Raw genomic sequence first — 20,522 nt, forward strand, 5'->3', positions numbered from 1 at the left:
TTCCATTTTTTATTCCATGACATTTTTGAAACCAAAGAGATGACATTTAAGGTTTTCTGGCCAAACTTTTCACAGCTTATATTGTTTATCGGATTTAGGAGATCAACCACTGTTTGTTTTCTTTACATTTGTCATATTTATATCCTCTGTAGCAAACAGCTGTTTTTTGTCGGAATTCGAGCATACTAGATGAAATATGGAGATAACAAACAGTATTCAAGCTCAAAGTCCATTAAAACAATACAAATCGGAAGCATAGCAAACACGGATCTCCTAAAACATCAGAGGTGGGATCAGGTGCCATGGAGATGCATGGAGGAGTGAGCACCCCCCTGCCGACCGTTCACACCCGCTGTGTGCTCCTTGTCATGATATGTAAATAACGGAAAAATCCGTCGACAATTCAGAGTGTACATAATGGTCTAACAATTAGTATGAAAAACGACAGTCAGCATATGACTTAATGATAGATTGTATTTGCTGAAAGGTCATTGTATCGACCATAGAACGTACGAAATGATGACTTAAAACGAGACTGTTGATATTCTTGTGTCATCAAATTGTTCGTCAATAACTTACCTCGTATTAGAAATTGTACATACATAGAGCATGTTCTTGCGTATCGAATAAATTGAGAGATATACACCTCATATGCAGATGATGAGGGTATATTGTTGCATAAGTAAGTCGAGTTGACGATTGAAAAGTTAAAATCATCACGTTTATCCTAAAGTTTTGTTGTTAGATTACCATTAACGTCTTTTTCTAGTAAAATATCCAAATATGAAACAGATGTGTCAGACTCGGTGTAATCTTTTATATCAAGATCACTAACTATTGTTAATTGATAATACGTCGTCGATATATCTAAATGTCGAGTTGAAGGCCACGACAAGAAATTTCTTTTTCTCATGTACATGATTTTGAATAAATTCTGCTTCATATGAATACAAAAATAGGTCTGCTAACAACGGGGCGCAATGATGTTAGAGAACTTTTAAATATTTTCTCATATGTTTAGCACTGAAAACATGGAAATGATAAATTTCCATAAACAATTAAACCACGTTCTGAAAACGAAGAAGATATTAATAGAGATAACTCATTACAAGTATTTAGTTTTGATAAACTATGTATGAATACAAAATGTTCAACTAGTTTCCAGCTACATAACTGATAATTTACAACATAGTAAAAAGAAAGTCTTAGATATAATCAAGATGATATTGAACGGTCAGGTAAGGACTGCCGCGACACGAAGCTTCATTTTTAAGGTCAACAAGGGAACCTGATCCTGATCCTAGGAACCTGATCCCACCTTTGGAATTTCCGGGCCCTGTTTTATGCCCTGTTCACAGATTTGTAATATTTGTAGATTTTTTGAGATCTACCACTGTTTGATATCTTCACCTTTTTTTTCATTTTTAAGGTCTGATCCGAAAGACTCACAAACATAAAAGTTATTAACGGAGGTAACTGATGTAGATAAGTATTGACAAACTGTGTATGAGTGTAAAATTTCCAAATGAAGAACCGATAATTTAAAACGTAGTAAAAAGAATGTCCCAAAACATGATATTGAAAGGTTAGTTAAGGACACACTGGTAAACAGATGTGACTTGTTATCAAGCACTTCAGGAATGGTAAACAGGACTGGCACAACCGGGTATCCTCATATCAATAACAGCTATGGAGCTTAGAGGATGGTTCCTGATTTGCGTCTTTGTGGCGGGTGTCTGGGGCCATTGCTGTCCACCAAAACAGTATGAAGTCACGGAGGATGTTTATGCTGCAGTAAAGAAGAACGGTGCTGTTACAATTACAAGGGTAAGACAATGAGTTACTTTTCGAATAAGGTTTCTGGTCTTTTTATTATTCGACTAGCAAATGCTCGGAAATAAATTATGGATCATTTCTCCCAGGGGATGCAGCGAGTGGCTTACGATGTAGTGGGGAAGCGCTTGGCTGTACATGGTGTAGACTACACGAAAAATATCACTTCTGACGTCATCATGGATTATAAAGCGGTAAGGTATCTTTGTATTAGTCTGAGATTAGTTAGACAGGTAGAGCTAATAAGGGGGAGGTATTATATGAACTATGAAAATATTAAAAAGAGACTGGATTGGTGCAGTGATGCGTGTGACAAAAGCTAAGTACAAGTATTTCATGAGAAGTAAAAAAAAAAAAACAATTTTCCTGAAAGGAAAGATGTAAGATAAATTGACTTTAATATTTATTTGTTGTAATATCAAGCAATATATACGTATTTAACTACTTTTTATAAAAGCTTCTGTACTAACAATTAGTTATTTCTGTACAAGGGTAAAGAATACGTTTGGGCCAATGGTGCCTGTCGTGTACTTCCGTTAGGAAACTTCAGCGAATCATGTGTACCAGGTAAGAGGGACCGTTTCATAATCTCTGTATACATAATATATTTGTAAGATCAAACCATGGATTTTGAAAAAAAAAGTAAAGACAGGTTTAATAGTCTTGCTCACAAGAAACATTTCCTCGCTCGACTTCTACAATTTACCCCCTGGCGAGAACCTTACCATCCAGAGTATTCTGATCTCCTTGAGGGACATACAAGAAAAACTGCAATATATACGGCGCTTTTGCATCCATATGGGTTGCTCATTTCATGAGACAGGATAAAATTTAAATCGCGGCACAATATTATTATGTGACGAAATTCACATCATGTTAAAAAATAAATCAGATGTTCCACCGAGAAGTAAACAGCTTCAAAAATACTTGTTCTCGTCATCACTGATAGTATTATTTTTTACTTAATATCAGAGGGAGCGAAACTGTTGGGTAGAACATACATGGGGCAGCCACCTAACGAAGTCCCGGTTAACATGTATAACTTCAAAAAAGATACAAATGACATGTATGTCACAGTCACTGAGGATTGCATACCAATGGAGGGCCACTTTTCAAGTGGTAAACTTTAATTTATTTATATTGTAAACAACAATGTGTGATCGTCATTTAACTCCACTGTTAATGGTCTCAAAGAACGACATTCCCATTTATAATTTATTACTGTTTCTCTATATGATAATCAGATGTAGTCTCCAAAGGCGTAAATATTAATTTGAAACTCGAAAGCTAATATTTAATGTTGTAATTTACAGAGGAGAAAGGTTATATTGAGTTCATCGTTTATTCCAATTTTTCTTTGGGAATAACAAATCCGAGTGTGTTTACTCCTCCCAACATCTGTGTTCATCAAGAAAGGGTAAGGACATAAATATGACCGTGATTACCTGTGGTGATTTTTGAATCATTGTCTATTTAATGTCTTCAACATTAAGATGACAAATTTCTAACACTGTATAAAAATATCTCCTTTTTCAGAGCCTTCCTCACGTTACCAAGCAAAGAAGGCGAGGGATATCATTAATATGATCAGCCATTTCATATTTATAAATGTACTACCGGTGTAAATTACTTTTTAAGGATTAAATTTCTTTCCAAATAAACAACTTATTTTGGTATTCTGTCAACTCAATATAATACATAACATGAACAATACTGTATAAAGAAAAGTTCATATTTATTACAGAAAAATTAGAAAAAAAGATTGATTTGAATTTTTCTTTTATTTTGCTTTCCTTTCTAATGACACTTCTATTCTATTGTTTGTATCTTTAAATTTGAATTGTTCCCGCAAAATATCATAAAGTCTTGACTTAACAATTAAAAGGATACATTGTATTTCATTCCAAATAATTTCACCAAGGTGCTCCAATGTAAACAAAACAAAACCAAAAAAAAAAAAAAAAAAAAAAAAATGAACTTTTAATTACAACCATTTCTTGACTGTTTTTTTCCGAATATTTTTATCTGATTCTGAAGAGAACAAAAAACATTTTAAAAGTATTTTAAGCATTTCACATATTTGCAGTTAGGTCAGTGAGATTTAAGATATGCACTTCTTAGCAAAAACATAAACATTTTTTTTAATTTTTAGATTGTTTGAGCAAAGAATCTTTTAATTTCATGTTAAATGAAACTGTTCTTTCGCTTTATCTTAGTTTTAAGTCTGCCCCCTTAAGAACACTGATTAAACACTGATATTTATACAGAACAGTACAGGGTACGAGGGGCATTTCAAAAGTTCTGGCAACTGGTGTGCGGTAAATTAATGAGCGTCATTATCATAAATTAAATTATATCAATCCCTCAAAATAGTCTCCGTTGACCTGGACACACTTTTTCAGTCTTGAAATCCACGTGAAAAATGCTGCCCTATAGTCCTCTTTCGGTATACGCTTCATACACTGGAATACGGCACTTCCGACTGCATGACGACTTTCAAATCGCCGTCCTCGGAGGGCTTCTTTGATAACGGCATTCAACCAAAAATCGCATGGAGCTAGGTCAGGACTGTAGGGTGGATATGGTAAAACGGAAATACCATTTTCCTTTAAATATTTGGTTACTACCTCTGATCTATGGACAGGTGCGTTGTCATGGAGGAGCTTTATTCCTCTAGTACTGGTTGTTGGTCGGGTCGTTTTATAGTGCTCTACAACCTGAGACAAGACATTCTCTGCATAAAATTGACCAGTAACACTGCTGTGTTCTGGAACCGGAACTTGAGCAACAGGGCCTTTAGAATCAAAAAATAAGGCGTACATTACTCTCCGGACAGACCGGTTTCTGCGTGCAATTTGAGGCCTTGTATCATTTTCACCGATCCAAACTTTATTACTGAGCTTAGTTTCCGGTTAAAAAAAATATGTCCATGTTCCATCACCAGTTACAATCTCATTTATTCGCCTATGGTCACAATCTTCATAAATTGTTAGTAACTGTGAAGCCATTTCTACCCGGATGCGCTTTTGCTCTTCCGAGAGAAGATGCGGCACCCATCTAGCACAGACTTTCCTAAGCTTTAAGTTTTCCTTTAAAATACGAAAAACTGCTGACGAATTAATGTTAGTTAAGTCTGCTATTTCCTCAACTGTATATCTAGCATCAACAGCTACCGTATTTTGAACAGCGACGATTTCTTTTTCGCTTTTCGCTATATGCACAAACTGGACGCCCCGAACGGGGGTCATCTTCAATTGATTTTCTACCCTCTTTAAATTGAACTACCCATCTTGCTATTGCTCGATATGAAAGAACATGCTCTCTATATACTACATCTAAATCGGCTTTTATTTCTGTTGCCGTAAAGCCAAGCAATGAGCGAATTATGCAATACGCTCTTTGCTCAACGAAAAAATTGTTCTCCTTATCAGTCATTTTTACGCCCAGTATACAGAGTAAACCTAATTATGACGTCATTTTAGCAGACCTATACGTCATTTTGAATGTAAAATGACGTCACTACTAATGCATATTTGCCTAAGCTTTACAGTGGTATCAGAGTCATTTTAATCCGTAACGTAGTTAAAATTTTATATACCAGTTGCCAGAACTTTTGAAATGCCCCTCGGGTATATGTCTTTATGTAGTTAAAATAAGTATATATCTGTTAGGTATGAATTGAATGTGCTGTGATATACAAATATTCCAGAAACTATGAGTGTTTGATATTCTATTACTCTCAAAACTAAAATAGATTCATAGTTGTGTTTTGTCCCCTGTATACCAATGTAATAAATAGGATACGTATATTGATTCTGCAAGTTTAAACACAACAGAGTTCAGATATAATCCTCTCAATTTCTTGCCTGATAAAACAGAGTGCTCGATAAATATATTTAGGATCGAATATGTATTGGTTCAATGCAAAACATAAAACAAAGAGGTCCATGGGCCACAATGCTCAACTAAGTAACTCGCACTTCTGATCTTCAACAGCAGATTTTTTCCCTATCTATTCCTTTGTAAAACTTACATATCGTGGATCCACTCGACTCCCAGGGTAATGATTTGAAGAATCATTAACATGCACAACCTGAGGATACTTACATATAAATATGACTGATCATGACTTTGCTGTTCTTGGGAAGAGTGATTTTTAAATTTTTCTTATGTTTTCCAATGTAGAAGTTTGATCACACATTGTAGCCCTACTGTACCCCTACCCCCGCGGGTCCTGATTTGAACAAAATCGAATCTACACTACCTGAGGATGTTTACATATAAATATGACAAATCTTGGCTTTGCTGTTCTTCACAAGAAGACTTCTCCTTTGTATTCTTAATTTAAATATGTAAATTTTTAACTGACACTTTGTCAGAATGGATTAAATGTATCAGATGTATGTTAAAATCGCGCATTAAAAGATTGAGGGGCAAAATGAGAACCATCTATCCTTCTGTATTCAATAATCCAGAAGTGAAAAAAGAATTAGATGGATTACATGATCAGTACGTACTGGTCCCTGCTGACAAAGCAGGTAACAACATTGTCTTTGTTTGTAAGGCTCATTATATTAAATGTATTTTAGAGGAACTTGGATTTAATTCTACAAGTGGTAATCCAACCTATACTCATAGTTCCCTTTCTAAGGAAGAAATTCTTCAAAATCATATGTCAGTTTTGAATATTTTTAATATTCCAAACAACCAAAATGAATTTGAATTACCACATTTATATTGGATTCCGAAACTTCATAAAAATCCTTACAAACAAAGATACATAGCGGGTTTCAGTAAATGTTCAACCAAGCCTCTCCCTTTACTCCTCACTAAGATATTAACAGTAGCGAAGGAGAAACTTCAAGAGTACTGTGCAACAATATATTTGAGAAGTGGTGTAAATCAGATGTGGATACTTAAAAATTCCAAGGAACTTTTGGAAAATTTGAAATAACAAGATTTTACCAAAACCAACAGCTTAAAAACTTACGACTTTTCAACTTTATACACAACCATTCCCCACGATAAATATAAGTCCAGGCTTTTTGCTATTACTGACAGCTGCTTTTTCAATAAAAATGGAACTCGTAAATTCACTTACCTTGTCATTGGTCATTTGCAAAATTATTTTGTTAAAAAACATTCTGATTGTACACAAAAGTACTCTGAAGTTGACATTAAAAAGATGCTTGAGTTTCTGATTGACAATATCTATGTGATTTTTGGAGACCAGGTCTTCCAAAAATCTATTGGAATTTCCATGGGTACCAATTGCGCCCCCTTATTAGCAGACCTTTTTTTGTATTCATATGAAGCAGAATTTGTCCAAAATCTTGTACGTGAAAAGAAAAAAACACTTGCTGTGGCCTTCAACTCGACATTTAGATATATCGACGACGTATTGTCAATTAACAATGGCTATTTACATTCTTATGTCGATACGATATATCCTGGTGAGTTTGAGATAAAAGATACCACAGAGTCTGACACATCTGTTTCATATTTGGATATTTTACTTGAAAAAGCTTTATGATAAACGTTATGACTTTAACTTTTCAATCGTCAACTTCCCTTACTTATGCAGCAATATACCTTCATCACCTACATACGGGGAATATATCTCTCAGTTGATTCGATACGCAAGAGCATGCTCTACGTATGTACAATTTCTAAAACGAGGTAAATTATTGACAAACAAGTTGATGAAACAAGAATATCAGCTGTCTCGTTTAAAGTCATCATTTCGTAAGTTCTATGGTCGATACAATGACCTTGTCAGCAAATACAATTTATCATTGAGTCAAATGCTGACTGACGTTTTTCATACAAGTTGTTAGGCCATTATTTACACACTGAATTGTCGACGGATTTTTCCGTTATTTCCCAATCATGACAAGGAGCACACGGCGGGTGTGACCGGTCGGTAGGGGATGCTCACTCCTCTATGGCACCTGATCCCACCTCTGATGTTTAGAGGTCCGTATTTGCTCTGCTCCTATTTTGTATTGTTTAATGGACTTTTGAGCTTGAATACTGTTCGTTATCTCCTTAATTTCACTCCCTTTGTGGGCCCAGCCTACCCAAGGGGGTCATGATTTGTAAAAATTTGAATATACACTACCTGAGGATGTTTCCTTATAGATATGAATAATCATGGCTTTCCTTTCTTGATAAGAAGATTTCTAAAGATTTTAGCTCAACTGAGCTGAAAACTCAAGTGAGCTTTCCTGATAACATTTTGTCCATTGTCCGTTTTTCTGTAAACTTTTAACATTTTCGATTTCTTCTCAAGAACCACAGGGCACATTTCAACCAAACTTGCAACAAAGCATCCTTTGGTAAATGATGGGTCAAACCCTTTTCCAAGGATAGAAGAAGTCAAAAATCTGAAAAGTTTATAGAGCAGACAGACGAACACCAGACAAAATGTGATCAGAGAGGCTCCACATTTGAGCTTTTACCTCAGTTTGAATAATCAAACAACGTCAATTTAGCAAATAAAATATATGGAGATAACGAACAGTATTCAAGCTCAAAAGTCCATTAAACAATACAAAATAAGAGCAGAGCAAACTCGGACCTCCAAAACATCAGAGGTGGGATCAGGTGAATTCATTTAACATTTTTTACATGTAGTACTGTGCTTTTAACACAGACGTAGTTTTGGTTGATATTTTACAGTGTGAACATAACTCATGTAAAAAATATCAAATGTACTAAAATCTTTAATAAAAAAAAATATTGCCGATTTATATTGTATAGAGTCTGCACAGAAAGCTGTAATTTCAAATTTAAACAAAGAATCATAAAAAATAAAACAAAACCACTTCAAAGATGTTTGTCTCCTTACTAATACTCGCATTGTCCGTCTTGATGATACCCGGAAGTACGTCAGAATGCTGTGTTCCTCCCCAGTTCCAGACCTACATTGACACAATGACATCCCTCTCAAGTACCATGGATAAACGCTTTCAAACGCTGGTGAGTCCAAGATCATAATATACAGGTAAGCACCGGTGTTTATATATCAGCTGAAGAGAAATAATCGAAGGTTTGAATACTTTTTTCTGTTGGAGATATAATTATATAAGGTAACAAACATTACTGAAACAGTCATTACAATCAACCTCCATCAGTATGTTTAGTACTTTGATTTTCTGAAGGAGATATACTAATATTCGACTTATCTGTTTCGATTTGCTACAGAAATTCTCCTATGATGCTAAATCCAAAAAACTAAGAACTCATGTTGTCGCTTCATCTAAGGAAGACGAATTCGACCAAATAGAAGATTACTCTGCTGTAAGCTTTTATAATGTTATATGTAACTCTGGTGACATTTCTGTATATGGTTAGTTGATAAGATATGATGTGGGACAGAAAATAATTCTAGGTAACAAAACCAGAATTTGTCTGAAAATGGCGAGCTCTTCCATCATGAAATATTGCTTATATAATCGGTTGACAGTTGTTTTCTGCCATACTTTTCCTGTATCTATTCTGAGGTAGTATTGTTAAAAATGAACACGAACTGAAATTCATTCGAAACTATATCTCTTGTTCTACAGTTTGTATTTCAAGAGTTTAGATGGATTACCAATCATTATACATATATTCTCTACTTGATGAGGCATGACAAATGTAACCATTCATATTCAATTTATATCTTTTATTTTTCACCAGGGTAAATCCTACATCTCGGCGAGAGGAATTTGTCACGTGTCACTGACGGGTCCCTTCAACCAAAGTTGCATCCCAGGTCTAATTGCATGGATTTTATGGAGCTTTTTATGTTTAAAAATACTCCCCCCCCCAAAAAAAAAAATGACTACAGATCGTAGAAAACAAGTTAGAGTTATATCCGTCTATTTTACTTCTACGTGTAAATCATAAACTTTATATCATAGTCGGAGCCCATTTAGTCCGGCATTCTTTTATGGGTGTGTCTCCTCATATTATGAAGTTGGAGACCTACATGGTGACTATAGAAAGCAGCCTGATGGGATTAACTACCGTGGGAGAGAATTGTACCCCTGTAGAGATGGTTTCCATTTCCTCAAAGACCCCTCAACCTGGTACAAAATATGTATCTCATTTGATCCATATGTATTCTCAAAAAAGTCCCATAACTTATGTTTAAGGACATATGCAACGCACCTTACCTACTGATAATTTTTCAAGATATTCTTAAAAAATACTAAACATATATTCTTTATGTTTTGTTTATCCAAACTTGTTTTAGAAGAAGTATACAACAGCATATATAGAGATTAAAATGTAGCAAACAATTCCTTTAAGTATTGGGACTCTTTAACTACAGGGGAAAGGACATTAAAGTTCAAACTACGTTGCTTATGCCCTAAAGCGTTGACAAATACTAGGAAATTCAGGTTATGTGACATATTCAATAATCCCTTTACAGATGGACAGTTGATGAGAATTTTCTATAATATGACCATGGGCATTAAAGATTTATCTATCTTTACACCTCCAGAGATATGCTTTAAACAGGCAAGTATGATTTTTTTTTAAAAACTTTTCTGTCTGAAATTTTTCTTTATTTTGCTGAAATGTTGATAAGGGAATACTTTACATTTTAATATTTATAAAAAAAAAAAAAATATTTCATAAAATAGAGTAAAGCAAAGTCATGGGAAGGTTTGTATAATTTTTCATATACTGTTGTCTTTTCAGGATACAAGAGTCACGGTATAGTCAGATATTCCTTCTTTCCTAACTAGCCGTCTTAGAATATATCGAAGTAAACCTTTCCTCTGAGATGAAGGCTGCAACCTTTCTTGAACATAACAATAACCACTAAATAACATAACATTGTACATTGTATATATTTCATAGAATCATTCAGATGTTGAATTTTTTAGCAGACATAAGGATTCTTCTTGTTCAATGTTCAATTTAACACGTGGAGAAAATTAAAGATGACCTGAATTCAACACTTTTGTCTTCACTGTTTCAAGATTTCTTCCTATTATAAAGTTTTCAATATAAGAGTTTAATAAAACTTGAAATCTTTTTTCAATAAAAGCAGAAAATAAATCGAAAAGTGGGGAAAAATATATGTTTATTTGATAAATTTTATAGATATAATGAAAAATAAATTATACATTATGTAAAATAGTTTTTATCATAAGGAAGTGATAAACAGCCTATAAAGAGTTTTATAAAACTCTTCATTGAAAACTCTTCATCATAGAATCAAATGCTGACTGACGTTTTTCATACTAATTGTTAGGCCATTATTTACACACTGAATGGTCGACGAATTTTTCCGTTATTTCCCGTTCATGACAAGGAGCACACGACGGGTGTGACCGGTCGGCAGGGGATGCTTACTCCTCCATGGCACCTGATCCCACCTCTAATGTTTTGGAGGTCCGTGTTTGATCTGTACCTTTTTTGTAATGTTTAATGGACTTTTGAGCTTGAATACTGTTCGTTATCTCCATACATTTCACTTAAATTTCATGATCTCATAAAGAAATTATTCAGGTTCATTCCACATATAATCTATGAGATTGGTCTCTTTATACGATCAAGAATTTTGATTAAATTTCCAGACCTTGTATGTTCAGTGTAATAGATTCAATTAAATAATTATGCAATTCTAAACAAAAGGAAAACAAAAGTAGTCGTCGAAATGTGTTAATATGGTTTTGAAAAAAGTTAAAATTAACAATTGAATTCAAATTGTCAAATATTTGTACTAGTGCTGAAAAAAAATCAAATCTAAACTCATATGGTCCATAAGCATCTAGCCCTGTGTTGTCAAGTTGAATAGCCCTGTCATTGTATATCAATTGTAATTTGTAAACGATTACTAGTGTAGCGTATATAGGGAAGTTATACTGCCAGCTAGTGAGCTCGCTTTTTTAGTTTTAGTGATGCAATAGTCTCCCTAGATTTCAGGCATGTTAAGCTACAGCAAGCCTTTCTAGCTCTAGAATGATGACCGCTTCACGATACGCTCTCTTCCATTGCCCAACAGTTATGGTCACGATAATAGCGTTTACTTACACTGATGAAAAGTTTTATCAACGTGGTAACGATCTGCAAACTTAGAATCCGAACTAGCCGCTTCCCAAACATATCTCGGAAAACAATGGTGACTGACGGAAGCTTTCTGATTTTGCTTCACGTGGTTGGCGTTTTTGGGCAGTGCTGTCCACCAAGACAGTACGAAGTTACCATAGATAGCTTCCAAGTAGAATTTAATACTGGTGTTGCTGACAGGGTACGGTTTTACATTTTATATTTCAAACGCATTTTTAAATTTTCTCATTTAATCTCTCTTGAAAGTAAGTGAATTTATATTGAAGGGAATGCAGCGTTTGTCATATGACACTGTTGAGAAAAAAATGGCAGTACATTCCATTAGCTACACCAAAAATGTCACTTCCAATATCATCATGGACTATAAAGAAGTAAGTATTATATCTTGTTTCCAAACATCGTTGTCTAGAAAGAGGGTGTGAAAACATAGTTGGTCAAGATATATTATTCAGAATTTTTTAATTTGCTATATCTTATATTCTGAAGATATACTGGAAGAAAGAGATAAATTTATTAGCAAAAATACATGTATGTCACTATAGAACCCTAATGATAGATTCCTATCCCCCCTCCCCAAGACAAGTTTCCGCCTAATTGAAGCAATATTATAGTACATGATAGTATAGCATAGTTATTATAGCAAATGCATTCACATTAAACAATAGTTTTATTTAAGAAGATAAGAATTTTTTACATGTAAGCATCTAAATTAGATGTTGGTGAATCTTAATTAATATTTTCTACTTGTATCATATTACTATAAAGAGGTGCAGTTTTACAATAAAAAAGTAACATCTTTTACCCAAGGGAAAAGAATACGTTTTGGCCAATGGTGCCTGTCTTATCCTTCCATTAGGAAATTTCAGTGATCCTTGTATACCAGGTAAGGTACACAACTTATCGCCGAATTCTTTTCCTGCCATGTCAACATTTCATCACTACAAAACTCTACAATCTTAAGAAGAAATAACTTGTTTTTTGAAATCAATTTCAAGTGCCATTGTATAAAAGCTTCTTTATTCCTTGATATTAGAGGAGGCTAACTTCCTAGGACAATCATATCTTGGAGAGCCACCCAGAGAGACACCGATACATATGTATAAATACAACAAAGATAACCACGACATGTATATCACTGTCACAGAGGACTGTATTCCAGTAGAGGGACACTTTTCAAACAGTAAACAAGATAAACTAAAAATTTTATTCTTGGAAATGGGTACTGGTGGACTCACGTTCAAAAGGAGAGATAACTGTGAAAGATTTCATTGTTTTTATACCTTTCATGAGTTCATGAGACCTCACAAAATAAGGACACTTCTCTTTTATGTTTCTTTAAAGCGTTGTTTACATTGATAACGTTGTTAAGCCGTTGTTACTTTTCTAACACGTAAATTGATGTTTACAGAGGAAAAGGGCCACTCTGAGTTTCTTTTGTACTCAAACTTTTCAACCGGGATCAAGGACAGAAGTGTGTTTACTCCTCCCATTATCTGTGATAAACAAGGACTTGTAAGTCAAGAAATACGTTATCAAAATAGCTAACTTGATTTTAATGTATTTATTTTGATTGATTTATTTACCTTTTTCATTCTTAAAACACATGCCACAAATTGAACGTTTTTACATGTAAACGTTTTATTTGTAGAGTTCCCTTCACGTTGCTGGCAGAAGAAGACGATCGAGGAATTTTCTTCCATAAATGAATAATATCAAAATTTCTTTTAGAATTCAGAATAATATCATTGGTTAAAAAATTGCAAATAAGAAATGAAGTGTTAGTATTTTTATAAATACTTCACTCAATTAACCAACAAATACAGTAGTCTTGCTGATGGTTTCATACATTAGTGATAAATTCTTCACATGTATCTGGATTTGTATTCTTTACCTACCCAAATATACGGACAATGTATTTATAAAATTCTAAGATGAAAATGTGAAGAAAATGAACGGTGATGATTCTAAAAAAAAAAAACCCTAAAACAATACATATCTGTGAAGTTGTGTTCCAGAGATGGGATCAGGTGCCTAGGAGGAGTAAGCATCCCCTGTTGACCGGTCACGCCCACAGTGAGCCCTATGCATTGATCAGAAAGAGTAATCTGTAGTTAAACTTAGCATAATAAGGCCTAACAATTTGTATGAAATATGTCAGTCAAAATATGACCCAATGATTGGTTGTATCTGATAATAAGGTCATTATAACGGTCATAAAATTTACGTAAATTTTATGATCGTTATAATGACCTTATTAGCGGATAAACCTATCATTAATATTTATGGCTTTAAACGAGGTTGTTGAAGTCAACATCAACTTATCTGTCAGTATCCTGCCATGGTTATTAAAATTGATCGTATTCCGAGCAGGTTCTGGACACCATATTCAGGTAATAATTGAATATTACTACATTAACAAGCATTCCGAGAGTATTGTCTAAGCAGTTCTAGCCCCCTGCTGGCAAGCGTAATCTAGTTTTCCTTAAAAATAAAAAGGGCCGTAATTTCATAAAAATCATTGAAGCGGAACAAAATGCGAACTTGACCCAAACTCATTAAAATAGATTAACATATCAAAAAATCAGCTCAATATCTGCATTTAGGAAAAATATTCAGAAAAACCAAGAAGGAAATCTGGCTCCCCTTAAAAATTTTAAAAGGCCATTATTCCATCAAAAAGCAGCGAAACGGAACGAAATGTAAACTTGAGCTGTAACTCATCAAGGCACCCCTCACAAACTAAAAATCAGCTCAACATATGCAAGCATTTAAGAAAAATGCGGAAAACTAAGTGGCACAGAACTAGAGACACATGGAGGGACAGACAGACAGAAAAAAGAGGTAGACACCTATAGTCCCCTCCGGACTAATAAGGAAAGTTGACAATGGAAAAACTGAAGTCGTTTGTCATACAATTTATTTGTAAGTTGCCCTTATCGTCTCTAGCTATAGTCAGTAAAACGTCCAAATATGAAACAGATGTCGCAGACTCTGTTGCCTTCTATTTCGAGTTCACTGGACTATATCGAGTCGACGTATGAATGGAAGTGATAATTATTAATTGATGAAACGTCGTGGATATATTTGAATGATGCGTTAAAGGCAACTCAGTGTTTTTTCTTCTCATGTAGAAGTGTTTTGAATACAATCTGCTTCATATGAATATAAAAATAGGTCGGGTAATATAAGAGCACAATAAGTGTCCAATGGAATTCCAACAGATGGTTGGAAGACCTGGTCTCCAAACACTACATAGATGTTGTCAATGAGGACCTCCAGCATCCTTTTAATATCAACCTCAGTGAAGAATCAGAGTGATTTTTTTTTTACAAATACCTGAAACTTCCAAAAGAAATGTTTTCCCTTATTCTGACATTGCAGAAATATGCCAGGATAAGAAAAAATCCATGTGCCTGTTGGACCTTTGAGAACCCTTTAAAAATGTCTTGGAAATGAGGTTTATTGTTATAATTATATAGTTACGTTGCTCTATCAGGTGCAAAATATAACACTCGTGGACTTTAAAGTCCTCGAAGTGAACTGATATCCATTTAATTGTATCAAAAAAAGAGAACTGATAGTGACAGTCAGCTGTTAATCATTAGACACAAAACTTAATATTATTTCAATACTGATTAATGAGACCAGTTTTTAAATTCTAAATTAAAGGTAAACAACTAGAGTTTACATTAGGAATATTAAAATTAATGACGAATGGTGATCAGTCCATAATAAAAATCATAAACAATATAAATCAACTTGACAAGGAAAAGGTAAAAATACAGACCCCTGGAAACACTGGAGTTATACTGCACGACTAAACACAACTTCTGAAATGTCTATCATTGCCTTCCTCCTGTTTGTCGGTCTGCCTGTCTCCCTGATTCCCGGGACCCCGGACTGCCCCCAGAGTTGTCCACCCCTTCAGTTTCAAACCTACATCGACACATCAGAGTCTCTCCCTAGTGTCAATATCATTTCGAAAACCTATTAAATTCTAAATTGTGTCCCTTCTCGCAATGATTTCGATAATCTGATGTTGGGTAAAAGGCGTCAATATATGTATTGGACATTTGAACTTTGCAATTGGTATCTTTATTCTTTAATCTACATCAGAGAAAGGTAAGACAAAATCTATGTCAGTCATCAAACAAAAACATTATATGTACGTTTATCTGCATCAATAAAGTGGTTAGGTAAACCACACTTAATGCGGCTTAATATTCTCCTTCATAATGAATACATATGTGGCATGATTCTTTCAATGAGCCCCACCCCCTCCCTCAAAACATCTCCCTGAAAAAAGATAGCGAGCTTAACTTTCCCATATGAAAACTTATGGCTATGAAATTGTATTAAATTAAATTAATCAGAAGAACTTTTGCATTGCATAATGTGTATAACAAAATAATTATCAAAAACATGCAGTCTTTAGTAGATACCTTATTACATATTGCTTTTTTCATATCCATGGTTTTGATTAATTTTATTTTGTTTAATAATGTTTTTATTCACATTTTATTTGAAAAATATCCAAGACTCTGTTATGATATGATTTACTTTGATGATGAAATATAAAGAAAATTGTAGTACACTATGTGAAATCAGTGTATTATACTGGAAATGTTTTATTCCAGTACTTAACAACTGAGGGACAACCCTAAATTCATTTCGTTCAGAGCTTTAAAACAACTGTAGACAGAAGGAAATTAATCCAATTCAGTCATCAATAAAGTATAATCGGGGCGTATCAAGAACATTGGGTCAAACTTCAAGGTGCAATGAAAGATACTTTACACCAACTTCCTTAAATCATTCAAAAATTAATAATAGTGTCGCTAATAGAAATTCAAGCTTGTATTGATGTACCATTAAAAATATAACCATATGATACATTTCCATTCTTTATAATTAAATAGAAAGATAACGAACAGTAGTCGTGCTCAAAATTCTTAAAACATCAGGGGTGGGATCGGGTGTAAAGGAGGAGTAAACATCCCCTGTCAACGTTCACATACTTTGTGATAGGGTAAGCAAAGAAATCCAGAATCAATTCAGTGTGAAAATCTTTATTAGGAGCAATACACTGCTTTTACTCTCGAAGACCTTACTAAATTCTTCGTGCTTGAACCTTTCGGTATGTGTTCTGAATTTTTAGCCTGACTGAAATGTTTAAGTAAAATATTTTTCTGCATTTATTCTCACGTTATTATTTCAGAGAAGTAGATCAATTGTACTGGCGTGATAATAAGTGCCATTGAAGAGATTTACATGTATTTGCAAATAATCAAATGATTTCATGCTTAGCGTACAAAGTGGATTTAATCCTATGTTTTGAGATGACTCCTTAATTGAGAGTCCGAAGTCCGTACTCCTCTCTGTGCTATTTTTTCTGTGGATTTATTGAATGATAAGGAAACATTTGTCCTCATATAAATTGGGTAATTTTCCATCTGGACCGGCAGGAACATTTTGACGGTTACTGTGCGACTAAATAAACTTCTAAAATGCCTGCCATTGCCTCCCTCCTGTTTGCCGGCCTATTGGCCTCTCTTACCCCCGGGACTGTCCCCCAGTGTTGTCCACCCCTTCAGTTCCAGACCTACATCGACAGGTTAATGTCATTATCAAGCTTTAAAACATTGGTAAGTCATATTTGTAGAAAATAACAGTGTTTATGAGTTGATGGTAAGAAATTGGGGATCTGCAGTTGAATTTCTGATGGGTTTCAAAAACTTATCTGACATCTTTAAGGATTTATTTTGAATTAAAATAAAATATTTATTTTTGCTTTGGTGTTTACACAATGTATATGATTTAATTTTGTATTTCTTTCTAGATGTATTCATATGATGCGAAGTCTCGGAGAACAGCAACACATGTCGTGACTGACTCCAAAGAAAACGAATACGACCGAATAGATGATTACGCAGCCGTAAGTATAAATTATTCTAATGAAAACATTCCTCATACAAATAAAATTAACCATTGTCAAACTTCTTCTCGGCCAGCCAAAAAATCTATCTTTCTGCAAAAAGCTTAATTTTCTGTAAAACTTTCAGAACGATCGATATATATCATACGGAAATCTGACTTCAGGGTAATGCATCTAAAATCTTCTTTTTTAGAAAAAAATAAAATAGAAAAGAAATTTGAAATTTTTTTATGTTTTCGGAGCTCCGTGTTTGCTCTAATCCCGATTTGTATTGCTTAAATGGACTGTGAGCTTGAATACTGTTCTCCATATTTCTCCATATTTCATGAATCATTCCTTTCATCGGTCAGTTTGAGTATGAATGATCGCCCTGGTATCCCCTTAATATTTGGAAGAATTTAAATATAATTGCAAGTCAGAAAACAACGGCAAATCATTTTTTAAGATTCTCCAAATATCAACAATGACTTGAATTTAAATTTAATGAAAAAAAAGAGAGGATAATTTAATTGAATTTGAAAATTCCTTTCTGATCTTTTGAATGTTTACAGATGATAGCACATTTACATACAATAATATCCAATAACTGCTGTTTTCGAGGTCAATAGGATTTAGCCACCTGAGGAGTACAATATTCACCGAGCCCGAAGGTGGCTAAATCATCGTATTGAATGAAAAAACAGCAATAATTGTTTTATTATACGATTCAATGATTAAATCATAGAAACTCATTAAGCAGTTCGTGCCATTTTACTTGTTTACATTTGCTGAAGTCCTAGCTATATGCAATGAGAGAAGCAGGGTTAAATAAACATTACCAGTGATATTAATTTGGATTTTTTAAAATCTACTTTAGTTGCTATAAAAAAGAAAAAATAATGTCAGGCTCTTTTAGAGGATCGATTTTGAAAGGGGGCATTATCAGGGAAAACTGACAGCTGAAAAAAATTCTTTGATTAGCCGCCACGAAAAGAGAATTCTCTTAACTTCATATTTTGCTTTAGGGTTGGGGTGGGGTTAGGAATGGGGGATTAAGGTCCATTAGTGGGGGACCAGCCTTTCAATGAATATTTTTAGTCTAAATAAAAAGTAAAAATTTACGTTCAAAATTTACGAAAAGCAACCCTACCCCAAATTATATACTCCCTATTGTTATGTTCACCTGAGTGGAAGTCGGTAGCAAGTAAAGTAGATTTCCAAAACTATTTGTATAAATTTGGAATTTCCCGATCTATTTTTAGACCAATGTAAAGAAAATAAATCCTTATATTAACTTGGAAGGTCACGTGCATCTGAATATAACGTAGTATTTTTTCTATCACGTTGGATCCCAGCCAATCAGAGAGATAGGAATTATTCAATCATAAAATAAAAAGCCTTGCTATAGAAATAAATTAGAAAAACATCATTTTAGGTATAATAGCATTTTGTTCCTTGGATTTGTACCTTTTAAAAGATTATTTTGGAATATATTTTTATCTTTGTTAATTCATATAAAGTGGATGAAAGTATGTATAAACTTACGTTACATTGATTTAATGTTTATGAAAAAGTGAACATTAGGCACGTCTTCAAAATTTGGAGTAACAAGTGGTTTCTTAAAAAAAAAAAAAAAAAAAAAAAAAAAAATCTAACAAGTTTAGAAGTAAATCATTATTATTACACCAAATGATATCAAAATGAATTTTTAAAAAGAAATAAAGGAGAAAACATTAAAGGAATGTAAATATACGCAGGTAAACGCCAATATCGGATAACAATAAAAATAAATATAAAAACAGTGGCCACACTGTATCTTTATTTAAAGTGAATAGTATTTTGAATCAGGTAGATATTCTTGTTTTTACTTTCAGAATAAGTCCTACGAATGGGGAAAAGGCTGGTGCCATGTTACAGTGACGGGTCCTTCTAACCAATCCTGTATCCCAGGTCGGACTGAATTCTATTTGTACCAGTAGACCTTTTCAAAAAATTTCTTACGATTAAGACAAAACTTTCAATTCTCCAAAAAAGTATTTAAATTATTGTAGGTCAAAACAAATCTTATATTTCTATTACATACCAATATACACGTTTTGTGAATAGTCCTTCAAAAAATTAGTATCTTTAGCAAACAAAGAAATTACAGAGTTGTGAAATTTTAATCTTAATCGTAGGATTTTTGTAAAAAAAAAAAAATAAAAGGCTACAGACTCTCGGTATATAAAAAATAAATCAATTTGGAGCAAAGATTATCATTTTGATATATCGAATCTAATCGAATTATAAAAGTACATAATAAAATCACAATATTATTATAGAGGCAATAATATATATTACAGCTGGAGCCAAATTAGTCCGGCAATCATTTGTGGGTGTATCGCCTAACACAATTAAGGTAGATACGTACATGTTCATAGTAAACGGTTTCACACGACTCGTCACCGTGGGACCAAACTGTACCCATGTAGAGTTAGCTCAGATCACCTCAAAGATCCCCCAACCAGGTACATATTTTATTATCATGATGTACTTTATTTCATGTTAACTCCACTTTCAACAAATTAGCCATATTTTGTTAATTGCTAGATTTTTAAATCCTACACTTTGTGTTCGTACGCCGCGGTATGTTGTTATTTAGACAAACACGAGAAAAAATGAATGCAGAATTCAGGCAACAGAGCTCTCTAAGTTAGCTTTATTC

General features: G+C 33.8%; 2 protein-coding genes across 2 annotated transcripts; both read left to right on the forward strand.

The window, feature by feature from the left end:
- Window positions 1-1,677: 1,677 nt before the first annotated feature.
- LOC133206405 (uncharacterized) lies at window positions 1,678-3,457 on the forward strand. Its single transcript, XM_061342374.1, has 6 exons — window positions 1,678-1,827; window positions 1,923-2,027; window positions 2,325-2,400; window positions 2,806-2,952; window positions 3,147-3,250; window positions 3,370-3,457. The coding sequence occupies exons 1-6, from the start codon at window positions 1,690-1,692 to the stop codon at window positions 3,418-3,420; spliced, it is 621 nt and encodes a 206-aa protein (XP_061198358.1). The 5' UTR covers window positions 1,678-1,689; the 3' UTR covers window positions 3,421-3,457.
- A 5,210-nt stretch (window positions 3,458-8,667) lies between these two features.
- On the forward strand, window positions 8,668-10,574 carry LOC133205126 (uncharacterized). Its single transcript, XM_061340867.1, has 5 exons — window positions 8,668-8,814; window positions 9,040-9,184; window positions 9,741-9,908; window positions 10,256-10,348; window positions 10,528-10,574. The coding sequence occupies exons 1-5, from the start codon at window positions 8,668-8,670 to the stop codon at window positions 10,572-10,574; spliced, it is 600 nt and encodes a 199-aa protein (XP_061196851.1).
- Window positions 10,575-20,522: the final 9,948 nt, after the last annotated feature.

This window comes from Saccostrea echinata, unplaced genomic scaffold, assembly GCF_033153115.1.
Source record: "Saccostrea echinata isolate AGI-Se365-2 ecotype Australia unplaced genomic scaffold, CSIRO_AGI_Sech_v1 ptg000054l, whole genome shotgun sequence".
NCBI classification, from domain to species: Eukaryota; Metazoa; Mollusca; class Bivalvia; order Ostreida; family Ostreidae; genus Saccostrea; species Saccostrea echinata.

Excerpts from the sequence above, each read along its gene's own strand:
- LOC133206405 (XM_061342374.1), top strand. The coding sequence starts at position 1,690 with ATGGAGCTTAGAGGATGGTTCCTGATTTGCGTCTTTGTGGCGGGTGTC. Across the intron at positions 2,028-2,324 it reads TCATCATGGATTATAAAGCG|GGTAAAGAATACGTTTGGGC; the intron begins GTAAGGTATCTT and ends TTTCTGTACAAG. Across the intron at positions 3,251-3,369 it reads TCTGTGTTCATCAAGAAAGG|AGCCTTCCTCACGTTACCAA; the intron begins GTAAGGACATAA and ends CTCCTTTTTCAG.
- LOC133205126 (XM_061340867.1), top strand. The coding sequence starts at position 8,668 with ATGTTTGTCTCCTTACTAATACTCGCATTGTCCGTCTTGATGATACCC. Across the intron at positions 9,185-9,740 it reads TGGTGACATTTCTGTATATG|TCGGAGCCCATTTAGTCCGG; the intron begins GTTAGTTGATAA and ends TTTATATCATAG. Across the intron at positions 10,349-10,527 it reads GATATGCTTTAAACAGGCAA|GATACAAGAGTCACGGTATA; the intron begins GTATGATTTTTT and ends TTGTCTTTTCAG.